The sequence below is a fragment of the Scyliorhinus canicula genome, chromosome 11 (genome assembly GCF_902713615.1).
Source record: "Scyliorhinus canicula chromosome 11, sScyCan1.1, whole genome shotgun sequence".
In the NCBI taxonomy this organism is placed as follows: Eukaryota; Metazoa; Chordata; class Chondrichthyes; order Carcharhiniformes; family Scyliorhinidae; genus Scyliorhinus; species Scyliorhinus canicula.
In genome coordinates, this window is record NC_052156.1 from 21,228,181 (window position 1) to 21,241,710 (window position 13,530).

Below are 13,530 nucleotides of genomic sequence, written 5' to 3' on the forward strand. Positions count from 1 at the left end.
CTCCACTGCCCTACCTTCCCCCATAGCCCTCAATTCACTTATCATTGAAAAATGTATCCAACACAGCCTGTGAATATATTCAATGACCCAGTCTCTCCTGCTCCCTGTGAAATAAAATGCTGAAGAGTAACGACTCGCCAAGAGATGAAATTCTTCCTCGTTTCTGTCCCTTCTTTTTAAATAATGCCAGCTGGTCCTAGATTCCCAGTGAATCACTCTGCTCTGCCGGGAAACCCGTGGGTGGGGGTGCACTGCCGGCGGAAACAGAGAATCCCAATTGCCGGGGAACAGGTTTCTTAGTTGGATGATCAGCCATGATTCTAATGAATGGCAGAGCAGGCTTGAAGGGCTGAATGGCCTCCTCCTGCTCCTATTTTCTATGTTACACAATAGGTGACAGGACAAAAAAGTTCACATTTTGAGTGGAGCATTTCAGTGATGTGTGAGCTTCATATACATCTTCTAATTTGTCATTTCACTCAGATCAGATACTTACCCTGCAGATAATCACTGTCATGGTCCACACATTACCAGGGGCTAGTTTAGCTCACAAGGCTAAATCGCTGGCTTTTAAAGCAGGCCAAGCAGGCCAGCAGCACGGTTCGATTCCCGTACCAGCCTTCCCGGACAGGCGCCGGAATGTGGCGACTAGGGGCTTTTCATAGTAACTTCATTGAAGCCTACTCGTGACAATAAGCGATTTTCATTTCATTTCATTTCATTCTCTGATACTCCAGATTAGCTTCAAGTCCAACTTAAATCGCAAAGACTTAAGCTGTTCTTAGAACAATGTTAATGACCCCAAAAAGGACTTACATTAATTTGAATTGTCCGTCTGGAGTGAGGGATCTCCTGACACAATGTACCACCCCCTGACCTTGAACAAAGGGAGATCTCCCCCTTCATGTCACATGGCGACGAAAACGTCCACTGAAGTGCTTTGCCCTCGTATTCCACTGCCAGACTGCTCCACTTCCAAATGTTTTCTTGAAATTCCTCAACTAAAAGAAATGAATTAAGTTAACAAAAATCAAAATCCACTTTGCATCCCTCTGAAAAAAATGTGTTTGGAGGGAACATCACACAAAGATAAACTGATCAAACCCTTAAAAAATGTTGACAGGCAGAGCTAGTACCAAATCAAAATATATGAAACTTATTAATTAGGGACTGAATGGGTGCAATAGGTTAGGCACCGGGGGGCGGTTTAGCTCAGTTGGCTGTGAGGCAGAGCAAGGTTAACTGCGTGGTTTTAATCCCCGTACCGGCTGAGGTTATTCATGAAGGTCCCACCTTCTCAACCTTGCCCCTCGCCTGAGGTGTGGTGATCCTCAGGTTAAACCACCCTCACAGGAGAACAGGTCAGCTCTCCCCCCTCACAGGAGAAGCAGCCTATGGTTATCTGGGGCTATGGTGACTTGACTTTGCTTACGTTACCAAAACACAAGCATTAGGTGCCATTTGGCCCCATCGTTACAGCAGTGGAACAGAAACCCAACGTTGACTAGGGAAATAGGTTGTGCATAGCGAAGATGAAGTCAGCTTTTCTTTTATCAGGCTGTAGCGAATGCTGAATTGTTTGTCACCCGGCTGCTCCCTTCCGGAGTTTGCTTGGTGGCTGTTACCCAGTGATAAAGGAAGCCTTGAGATATTAGCCTTCATTAAACAAACAAATAGCGAACTGTTCCGATAATTACTCGCCATGGAAACAGATAAAAGTCTGTCTTAAGGCACCACTGGGTGTGGGAAGAGAATTGGTAACACAGACATGCACACATATTTCTGTATCACTGATGGATAGAAAGGGATTGGGCAGGATATACAACAAACAGCAAATCCACTACTTTCTGCTTTGTGCCTCCACCAAGGAATATAATGTGATCCAAGTGATTGGGAAGTTACAACAGTTACCAGTCTGTATTGATCACAGTGAAACACAGACTACATTGTATACACCCCCACCAGGTGTGTTATCCGTGGGACCCACATAAAGTAGGACAGGTGCCCACTCCACCACCTATCTGCCCACCCCCAAGTTCACCCCCATAATACAGGGAGTGGGCGGGCACCAGAATCAGCAGCCCACCCACCATATTTAATTGGATGATTAAGGGTCAATTAATAATAATAATAATCTTTATTGTCACAAGTAGGCATACATTAACATTGCAATGAAGTTACTGTGAAAAGCCACTAGTCGCCACATTCCGGCACCTGTTCGGGTACACTGAGGGAGAATTCAGAATGTCCAAATTTCCTAACAGCATGTCTTTCAGGACTTGCAGGAGGAAACCGGAGCACCCGGACAAAACCCGCGCAGACACAGGGAAAACGTGCAGACTCCGCACAGACAGTGACCCAAGCCGGGAATCGAACCTGGGACTTTGGCGCTACGAAGCAACAGTGCTAACCACTGTGCCGCCCATTGGGCTCATTGCCAAACTAATTAACATTGATAATGCACTGAACACACCATAAAATGATTGTTGTGAGCAGTCAAGTGGAAGTGGATAAATCGAACAAAAACGTACATAAATATACGATGACATAAACACCTGAAAGTGGAAAGTTTTAGAAGCAGTCAAACTCACGCTCAGAAAAGGGACATTTTTCACATCGTCTGGCATCTTCTATTGTTGCAGACCACACCTATCAAAACCAGAATAATATGTAAGCAAAGTCATTACTGAACAATGGTTGTCACAAATAGACTACACTGTAAGCAGGATACAGGATTTTAATCCATTAGAATATAATAATGTCTTCTGCTCAATTTAACAAAACTACAATGTCAACAGTTACTTTGAAGCATTTTACAAAGAAAATATACAGCCAGCACATCATGGTGCTCTTTTTTTGAAAAATAACAATGAGTACATTTGTACGTAGATTCACACATGCACTGTGAATATATCAGTTCCACAATCACACAGCAAACTCTTATTGATGAGTAGCATCAAGGTGCACATTTATGTAAATGCAATTTATGCATTGGGTTATCATCTAAAATTTTCCCTGCGGTATAAAGTAAGTTGTGACTTCATAGAGTGTCCTGGAATTGAATTTTCCTCTTATGAACAAATTAGCAGCAGTGTGAGACTTCAACCCTATACATGACCCTGCTGCTAATCTAATAAAATTCCTCATCAGCAATCGAGGGCACTCACTCACTTACTGGGTTAGCATAGCAGGGAGAAAGTTTGCTGCCACCTCTAAAAGATGCAGTTCAATAAAAGGGGATGTTAGTGAGTTGTAAGAATGTCGGAGTTGGGGGAGGGTTCAGTTGCATGATATTACTCAATAGAGAAGATGTGTGAAGAGGTCAGATCAGTCCATACGTCCATCAGTCCATAAGAGGGTTGTTTAGGAGTCTGGTAACAGCGGGAAAGAAGCTGATTTTGAATCTGTTTATGCGCGTTCTCAGACTTTTGTATCTCCTGCCCGATGGAAGAAGTTGGAAGAGTGAGTAAGCTGGGTGAGAGCAGTCTTTGATTATACTGTCCGCTTTCCCAAGGCAGCGGAAGGTGTAGACAGAGTCAATGGATGGGAGGTGGGTTTGTGTGATGGACTGTGCGGTGTTCACGACTTGAAGTTTCTTGCGGTCTTGGGCCGAGCAGTTACCATATCAGGCTGTGAGGCAGCCAGATAGGATGCTTTCTATAGTGCACCTGTAAAAGTTGGTAGGAGTCAATGTGGACATGCCGAATTTCCTCAGTTTCTTGTGGAAGTATAGGCGCTGTTGTGCTTTCTTGGTCACAACGTTGACGTGGGTGGACCAGGACAGATTTTTGGTGATGTGCACACCTAGGAATTGGAAGTTGTCAACCATCTCCACCTCAGCCCCGTTGATGCTGACAGGGATGTGTACAATGCTTTGCTTCATGAAGACAATGACCAGCTCTTTAGTTTTGCTGACATTGAGGGAGAGATTGTTGTCGGTACACCATTCCACTAGGTTCTCTATCACTCTCCTGTATTCTGACTCATTGTTGTTCGTGATCCGACCCACTACGGTCGTGTAATCAGCAAACGTGTAGATGGAGTTGGAGCCAAATTTTGCCACGCTGTTGTGTGTGTATAGGGAGTATAGTAGGGGGCTAAGTATGCAGCCTTGAGGGGCCCCGGTATTGAGGACTATCGTGGAGGAAGTGTTGTTGTTTATTCTTACTGATTGTGGTCTATGGGTCAGGAAGCTAAATTGCTGGCTTTGAAAGTAGACCATGCAGGCCAGCAGCATGGTTCAATTCCCGTACCAGCCTCCCCGAACAGGTGGCGGAATGTGGCGACTAGGGGATTTTCACAGTAACTTCATTTGAAGCCTATTTGTGACAATAAGCAATTTTTATTTCATCATTTCATTTCAAGGATCCGGTTGCAGAGTGAGGAGCCAAGTCCTAGGTTTTGGGGCTTTGATTTCAGCTTGGCTGGGATTATGGTGTTGAAGGTGAAGCTGTAGTCAACAAATAGGAGTCTGATATAAGAGTCCTTGTTGTCAAGATGCTGCAGGGATGAGTGTAGGACCAGGGAGATGGCGTCTGGGTTGCGGCGGTATGCAATTGCAGTGGATCTCGGCATTCCGGGAGTATGGAGTTGATGTGCCTCATGATCACCTTCTTGAAGCACTTCATTATGATCGATGGCATTTAAATTAGATAACTGTGAAGTTATCCATTTTGGTCAGAGGCATAAAAAGGCAACTTATTATCGTAACGGAGAGAAACTTCAAAATGCTTCCGTGCAGAGGGATCTGGGTGTCCTCACACATGAATCGAGAACGTTAGTATGCAAATTCAGCAGATAATAAGGAAGGTAAGTGGAAATTTGGCATTCTCTGCTAATGGAATAGAGTATAAAAGTAGGGAGGTGCTGTTGCAATTGTATTGGCCACTGGTGAGGCCGCATCTGGAGTACTGCTCACAGTTTTGGGTCCTTACTTGAGGAAGTATCTAAATGCATTAGAGAAGGTTCACTAGATTGATTCCAGGGATGAAGGACTTGGCTTATGAAGAGAACTTGAGAAATTTAAGCCTATATTCACTGGAGTTTAGAAGAATGAGAGAAGATCTAATTGAGGTATACAAGATGCTGAAGGGGATTGGCTAAAGTGGATTGACAGGGTAGACATGGAACAGACATTTCCTCTATTTAGACATTCTGGAATGGGAGACCACAAATTTACGCTAAGGGGTGGCAGATTTAAAGTAGAAATAAGGAAGAATTACTTCACCTCAAAGGGTCATGAACCTGAGAAATTTTCTATCCCAGAGTGCTCTGGACACCAGACAGTAAACAAATTTATGGGGAAAGGTAGTTTTGAATTAGTAGCGGGCAGGAAGATGGAGATGAGGCAGAGATGAGATCAGCCATGAATGTATTGAATGGCGGAGCAGGCGCGAGGGGCTGAATTGCCTACTCCTGCTCCTAGGTTTAGCACAGTGGGCTAAACAGCTGGCTTGTAATGCAGAACAAGGCCAGCAGTGCAGGTTCAATTCCCGTACTAGCCTCCCCCAACAGGTGCTGGACTGTGGTGACTAGGGGCTTTTCACAGTAACTTCATTGAAGCCTACTTGTGACAATAAGTGATTATTATCATTATTAGTTCTTATGTTCTGAAGGAGGCTGCACAGCAGGAGTGGTTGGCAGATTCTCAGGTGAATCCTTAGAGGTGGAGTTAGCTAAAACTAGAGAGACTGTTGGGCACTGAAAGCAGAAGTCCTATTAGGAGATGGTTCAAGCTGTTTGAAGGGCGATTGTACAGGCAGTCATTGCCAATTCCACCACCGCTGGAACTACTACATCACAGAGGAAGAGATACAATGGCTTCCAAAGGATTTCCAAGGAATTAAGGCAGCATTGCCACCCCATATTGTATACCACTGATAGAGCCTTTACCCATATTTCTCACTAACATTTTTTTTTTAAAAATCGCTTATTGTCACGAGTAGACTTCAATGAAGTTACTGTGAAAAGCCCCTAGTCGCCACATTCCGGCGCCTGTCCGGGGAGGCTGGTACGGGAACTTGCACTTTAGGGAAACTCAAGGACATTCCTGCAAACTCAAGTTATTATATCAACTCACAAGGGATTTTGCTCGTCCTGCAGGACAATTGATTGAAGATTTGACTGAAATGTGAGCTTCTTCAGTTCACCGGAGGCAGGATTTTAAGGTCCTGTCACGGCGAGGGTGGGGCCCCAGCAAGGGGTGGAGCCATAATGCTAACGAGCGGTTCAAAGGTCCATTAACTTCGGCGAGACTGAAGATCCTGTCAGTGTGAGGGAAGAGAATTCTGCCCAGGGTGTAACCGTCCAGTCATGGAGCAAGTAGATGTAATGGATGGTGTTCATTGAAACAGTAGAACACTAGTCCTTATCTTAAACATTTTAGATAAAACAATACAATAGACACATACCTGCACGCACAAACAAGGGACGATGTCGGAGTAGTTGAGGAGCACATCACTCGCTTTCTGGATAAACAATAATAAAGAATGATCACTCCCGTGCATTTATAGAAAGCCATATTTCACTGTTGTTGAAACACAACCAACAGGCTGGCCACGGCTGACCAACTCAATGGGGATGAAATTTGTCTTGGGCCTGAATAGAATAGCTGACGGCACATTGGTTATCTGTTTTATAACCTGCCATTGATTTAACTGGGAGAAAGAAATCAGGTGGTGTAAAAAGGGGTAGCTATTCACCATCAACTGTTTTCTTCTTTTTCACCCCTTACGCCTCTACATACCAATGACTTCTCAATTACATGATCACAACACCAAACTGCTCCTCTCTCAAATCCATTTGCCAAAGGTATAATATTCTTTTGCCTTCAGGTTACACAACCTAATTAAAGTTGTTTTTTTTCCCCCTTCTCTCGCGCTCCCCATGAACCCGTTTGCGTCACATTTGGGATTCCCATGACATCACTTCCATCACCTTCACCTCGAAGACGTCCAGTCAGAGGTGGAAATCCTACCGATAAATCAGAATGTTGAGCGGGCGTTTCCCTCCACCCTGGACTCTCTGGATTGTGTAAATGTGAAATGAAATGTTGAGAAAACCTTGTGAATCCAGCCAGGGCCTTCTAAATTTTGAAACTGGCAGATAGTAATTCAAGAAACCCTGTCGCTCCAACCTGCAAACTGGTAAAAATGACATGCCTCCCATTTTTTCTGGGGCACTGGGATATAAGATTTGATTGATCCAGCGATGCCTAGGCGTCTGCAGTGGTAGTTACAAACACACTCCCTGTGATTTGGAGTAAAGACTGACTGTCTAGCAGGAGATACATTTTGATTGAATTCCGTCAGTAGTTAATACTGACACTGGTTCCAGACCAACCCCTAGCGGAGACCACACTACTCATGACTGTGCCTCTTCTTCAAAATATGGAGTTATCATTTTTCTCCCTTCTTCGGTCTTCTACCGTCATATGTTTTTTTACCTCCATTGGCATGGGGTAATAGCGAGCCCTCACTTAGTGCCACTCTACAATAGCATGGGGTACTCGCCATATAAGAAATCAGGGCAGTCTTCTGATTCAATACGAGGACGGTTTGAAATCCAATAAAAGTTTTGGGCTTTGAGGAGTTAACAGATACTACAGATTTACACACCCACATATACCCAGGATTTCCAATGCTACTTACCAACTTTTCAGTGACCAGCCGGCTCTCAAACGGTGCCATCACTTTATACTTGAACATTGTGTAGAAATTCGGTGGTACATGAATAACAGCCATTTGTGTCTTGTTTTCTAATGTGGTACTTATGTTTGGAACTGTAATGCAAGAAATAGAGTTTGACGTGAGGAATCATGTCAAAACCATCCAGGGTCGAAGAAGAATTAAGAATACAGAAAACTGGCACATGAATAGTCGATGCAAACTCATGTCCCTCAGTTATACAGAGTCATGAATTGTCATGTCATGTTCTGTTCTGCCGTACCATTATTTCAGGTTATTTTAAGCACAAATCTATGAAGGAACTATTCACCGAGAAAGCTCCTAATTGTTCTGTACAAACAACAGCAATTGCTCTTAGTAACTTTTACAGGTGTATCATAGAAAGCATCCTTACTGGCTGTATTACAGCCTGGTATGGCAACTGTTCGGCCTAAGACCGCAAGAAACTTCAGAGAGTCCTGAACATTACCCAGTCCATCACATGGACCGACCTCCCATACATTGACTCTATCTACACCTCCCGCTGCCTTGGGAAAGCGGGCACCATAATCAAAGGTCTCTCCCATATGGCTTTATCACTCTTCCAACTTCTTCCATCGGGCAGGAGATACAAAAGTCTGAGAACACGCACGAACAGATTCAAAAGCAGCTTTTGCCCCACTGTTACCAGACTCCCATAATCTGATTAATACTCTTGTATGCTTCACCCGATGCCGGTGTGTATGTATTTATATTATGTGTTGCCCTATTATGTATTTTCTTTCCATGCACTAAATAATCTGTTTGAGCTGCACGGAAAATAATAATTTTCTCTACCTCGGTACATGTGACAATAAACAAATCCAATCCAATCCAATCTTCTGATTGTACTTCAGTGCATGATTGCAGACATCATGTGAAAGATTTTAAACCCATACATTTTGAAGTTCCAAAAGGGTTAAAATGCTGACCACTATACATAAAAAGTTTGAGTAGTCAAGTTTCACCATTGTCGGTCGTTGAGTTTGTTTTACTTGGGACAGTGAGTTGGGTGTCACTGCCTCTCCCTCATCTCTAACCTCCTCCAATGCCCACAGCTTGTGCAGCCCTAATTTTCTTCATCTTTGGTAACTGTACATTCAGCTGCTTATGCCCTCAAGTCCGGAATGCCCACCCCAAACCTCACTGCTTCTCGACATCTCCTTCCTGCTTTAACTCGCTCCATAAAAAGCGGCCTCTTTCAGCAAATAAGGCCTCCTGTCCTTATTTAGCTCGGTGTTATGCCGTTGTCCGATAATATTCCTGCACTTAATGAAGTTGTTGTCATTGATACGTAAGCTTGTACAGTTAGAATGCTATACAACAGTGAGTAAATCACCAGTCTGCAGAATTGTTCTGAGTTACAGAATGAATTTTGATATTTGTTGCATTGTAGCTTTAAAATCATCTTTGATCATTTACAAATTTCAGTTCTTTCCCCATTGCATTATAATGATTTTCTTTATTGCTTCCATATCATTATATATTTTTTAAAAATAGATGATAAAATAGTGTATATAATGTAGATATATGTGCTTCCTTACTCTTGCACCATTCTATGTTCTCCAGAAAATCTTTCACGGTACAATCTGCAAGGAAACACAAAAGACTCATTAGGAATTGTTTACCAGCACATGTATTTTGTGCAGCAGTGGAGCAGCACAGCACTAAACATCTTCAGAAACTATGACGGTTCAACCAGGGATTCTTTACCATCTTTGAATCAGAATACTGAGGACATGTGCTCCAGAACTAGCCATATCCCTTAGCCAAGCTGTGACTTCACTTATGAACAGAGATTGGGTTGCGATTCTCAGAGCCCCCCGCCGGGCTGGCGAATCGCCGCAACCGTGCCACGCCGCCGGCGCGCAATTCTCTGAGGTGCAGAGAAGCAGTGCCATTTGCGCTGGCGCATTGGTGCGGCGCCGGTCACGGATCGCTGTCCGCGGCCGGGCGGCCGATTCTCCGGCCAGATGGGCTGAGCGGCCGCGCGGAAATGGCAGAATTCGCCGTTCACCCCTGGTTGCTGCCGGTGGGAACTCTGCGCAAAGGGTCGGGAGGCAGCCTGTGGGGCTGGGAAAAGCACTCCTTCACCAGGAGGGGGGGGGGAGGGGGGGGGGGGGGGTGTCGGGTGTCTGGCCCGCGATCGGGGCTCACCGATCGGCAGCCCCCCCCCCCCGCCTACTGTGTTGCGCATCCGGCCCCAGAACCCCCACGCCATGTTGCGTGGGGTCGGCGCGTTGAAGAAGTCCCCCGCGCATGCGCTGGTTGGCGTGGTGCCACTGCGTATGCGCGGGTTGACACGGTGCCACTGCGTATGCGTGGGTTGGCGTGGTGCCACTGCGTATGCGCGGGTTGACACGGTGCCACTGCGTATGCGCGGGTTGACACGGTGCCACTGCGTATGCGCGGGTTGGCGCAGTGCCACTGCGTATGCGCGGGTTGGCGCGGTGCCACTGCGTATGCGCGGGTTGGCGCAGTGCCACTGCGTATGCGCGGGTTGGCGCAGTGCCACTGCGTATGCGCGGGTTGGCGCGGTGCCACTGCGTATGCGTGGGTTGGCACGGTGCCACTGCGTATGCGCGGGTTGGCACGGTGCCACTGCGTATGCGCGGGTTGGCGCAGTGCCACTGCGTATGCGCGGGTTGGCACGGTGCCACTGCGTATGCGCGGGTTGGCGCGGTGCCACTGCGTATGCGCGGATTGGCGCGGTGCCACTGCGTATGCGCGGGTTGGCGCGGTGCCACTGCGTATGGGCGGGTTGGCGCGGTGCCACTGCGTATGCGCGGGTTGGCGCGGTGCCACTGCGTATGCGCGGGTTGGCGCGGTGCCACTGCGTATGCGCGGATTGGCGCGGTGCCACTGCGTATGCGCGGATTGGCGCGGTGCCACTGCGTATGCGCGGGTTGGCGTGGTGCCACTGCGTATGCGCGGGTTGACACGGTGCCACTGCGTATGCGTGGGTTGGCGTGGTGCCACTGCGTATGCGCAGGTTGACACGGTGCCACTGCGTATGCGTGGGTTGGCGTGGTGCCACTGCGTATGCGCGGGTTGACACGGTGCCACTGCGTATGCGTGGGTTGGCGTGGTGCCACTGCGTATGCGCTGGTTGACACGGTGCCACTGCGTATGCGCGGGTTGGCGCGGTGCCACTGCGTATGCGCGGGTTGGCGCGGTGCCACTGCGTATGCGCGGGTTGGCGCAGTGCCACTGCGTATGCGCGGGTTGGCGCAGTGCCACTGCGTATGCGCGGGTTGGCGCGGTGCCACTGCGTATGCGCGGGTTGGCACGGTGCCACTGCGTATGCGCGGGTTGGCACGGTGCCACTGCGTATGCGCGGGTTGGCGCAGTGCCACTGCGTATGCGCGGGTTGGCGCAGTGCCACTGCGTATGCGCGGGTTGGCACGGTGCCACTGCGTATGCGCGGGTTGGCGCGGTGCCACTGCGTATGCGCGGATTGGCGCGGTGCCACTGCGTATGCGCGGGTTGGCGCGGTGCCACTGCGTATGCGCGGGTTGGCGCGGTGCCACTGCGTATGGGCGGGTTGGCGCGGTGCCACTGCGTATGCGCGGGTTGGCGCGGTGCCACTGCGTATGCGCGGGTTGGCGCGGTGCCACTGCGTATGCGCGGATTGGCGCGGTGCCACTGCGTATGCGCGGATTGGCGCGGTGCCACTGCGTATGCGCGGATTGGCGCGGTGCCACTGTGTATGCGCGGGTTGGCACGGTGCCACTGCGTATGCGCGGGTTGGCGCGGTGCCACTGCGTATGCGCGGGTTGGCACGGTGCCACTGCGTATGCGCGGGTTGGCGCGGTGCCACTGCGTATGCGCGGGTTGGCGCAGTGCCACTGCGTATGCACGGGTTGGTGCGGTAGGGAGGCTGGAGCGGCCTGAACCGCTCCAGTGCTGTGCTGGCCCCCTCTGGGGGACAGAATCGGTAGCCCCGCGCCAATTTCGCGCCGTCTTGAAACGCGACTGTTCTCCTTGGAGAAAATAAGGCTAACAGGAGATTTGATAGAGGTATTCAAAATCATGAGGGGGCTGGACAGAGTAGATCGGGAGAAACTGTTCCCGCTTGTCAAAGGATCAAGAACGAGGGGGCACAGATTTAAAATGTCACCCTGTTCCCGAGGACACCCAGAAAAACACTTCAGCTTTTGGTGGGGCTTTGAAATGATTGCCCCAGGTCTTTACCTGAATAAGCTGGAAACCTCAGAAAAAAGGGTCCTCCAGCTGTGCAGCACTGCAGGGCTGTTATGAATAATCAATGCACAGAAGATGCACAACACTACACATTGACTCTAAGCTTAAATTGAATAAATCGGTGGCCCTGAGGGGAATATTGCTCGACGCTCCAAAAATAAATGGTAAGAAAAGGGACTTTAAGTCATTTTTTGTGGGGTACCTAGGGATATTATAACCATCCCCCTTGCAATATAAAAATCACTCCCTCCCCTACAATGCTTGACCATCCACAATGATCCTTTGTAATTCCCAAGGAGGAGCCGGTGTACTTCCCGGCCTGCTGACTACTGTAGTGCACTTTTCCGACTGGGTTAGCAAACCTCCCTCACTATGAAAATGGTCACTTAAAAATCCACCCTGCTAAGTCATGAGGTTTGGAGGGCTGGGCTTTTAATAATTCAAGGGTGAACACTGCCTTCTGATGCCTTACCCACCTTCGACTTTATGCATATGCCGCAGACGCGTTACACCTATGGAAGCAGTTATCTGAACGTCACTCTCCACAGCTGTTTGAAAGCAACGCAACTCCACAGTTCCCTAGGAAGAAAAATAATGAGCAATTGTTTAATTTATATCTTTTTCTCTGCGGCTGTAGCAGCTGCATTGTCACCTCTGCCCAAAAAGTTGCATTAGCTTATTATAACCAGCAGGCAATGTGACTGAAGCATGTTTCCTTTGTGCCCTTATACACGAGTGCTGTCTCTTCCCTCCCCCATTTCGTCCCACATCTGTTGACACATGAGCCAGGCAAAGCACATGCACATGTCTTTTCCCAGATGTTGTTTTTTTCCTGGCACAGGGCGCCACTCCACACCAAGCATGGCTGGCCAAGAGACTGCCCTCACTCAGACCAGCAACCATAGGCATATTGGATGGACTTACAGCTTCGTAATTAACATGTTTGTTCAGCCTATGAACGCACCTTCCACGGCCAACAAGTCCTGGAGTGGGACTCGAAACTCAAACCCAGAGCTTCCAGCTCAGAAGCAGGGATTGCATGATTCGAACAGTGGGTGAGATTTGGACGGGTCGGAAGTTAAATTGCAAAGGAAATGTCAAATCTGAACCCAATCCACCTCCAAACGCCCACTCCTGGTTTTAACAGACACGGGACAAAGGGAAGCGATCAGTCAGCTCTCAGGAAGCAAACTGGTTGTTGAAACTGTTTAAAGAAGGTTGCGTCCCTCCACTTTGACAGTGCTTCCATTTATAACTGATGTGGGATAGCTCTCCCAGGCCGAAGAAGCCTGGCAATCACAAGAGGCTATAAAAAATGTCTTTATAGCATGGCTTGTCAACCAAGAGCAGCAGAAGCGTTTCTTCCAGTCCCAACAAAGTAAACCCTACAAACATCCCCATGACCTGCTGGCCCCCAGCACCATGATCTCTTACCCGGCTCCAGCCCTGGGCGATCTCCCATCACCGGTAAACCTCCCGGCTCCTAGATGGAGCCTTCTTCGTCAAGCAAGTAGTCGAACAAGTCGATTAGGCTGGTTGTCAGACAGGGGTCCAAGGAAATAAAGTTCAAACACTCCCGGGCATGAACGCCATATGGGAAACCTGTGCTTCCAGAATTGCTGAA

The 13,530-nt window shown here is 48.1% G+C and overlaps 1 protein-coding gene across 2 annotated transcripts in view; it reads right to left on the minus strand.

Annotated features, from left to right (window-relative positions):
- Positions 1–13,530, minus strand: part of LOC119973898 (interleukin-17 receptor C-like) — an 87,166-nt gene that overhangs the window by 38,612 nt on the left and 35,024 nt on the right. For both annotated transcript variants that reach the window (XM_038812486.1, XM_038812485.1), the window contains exons 6-11: positions 12,383–12,485; positions 9,248–9,292; positions 7,650–7,780; positions 6,411–6,467; positions 2,592–2,649; positions 817–1,001 (exon numbers count right to left, since the gene is read on the minus strand). In XM_038812486.1, the coding sequence (XP_038668414.1) occupies positions 817–1,001; positions 2,592–2,649; positions 6,411–6,467; positions 7,650–7,780; positions 9,248–9,292; positions 12,383–12,485 (579 nt within the window). The remainder of the gene's footprint in view (positions 1–816; positions 1,002–2,591; positions 2,650–6,410; positions 6,468–7,649; positions 7,781–9,247; positions 9,293–12,382; positions 12,486–13,530) is intronic.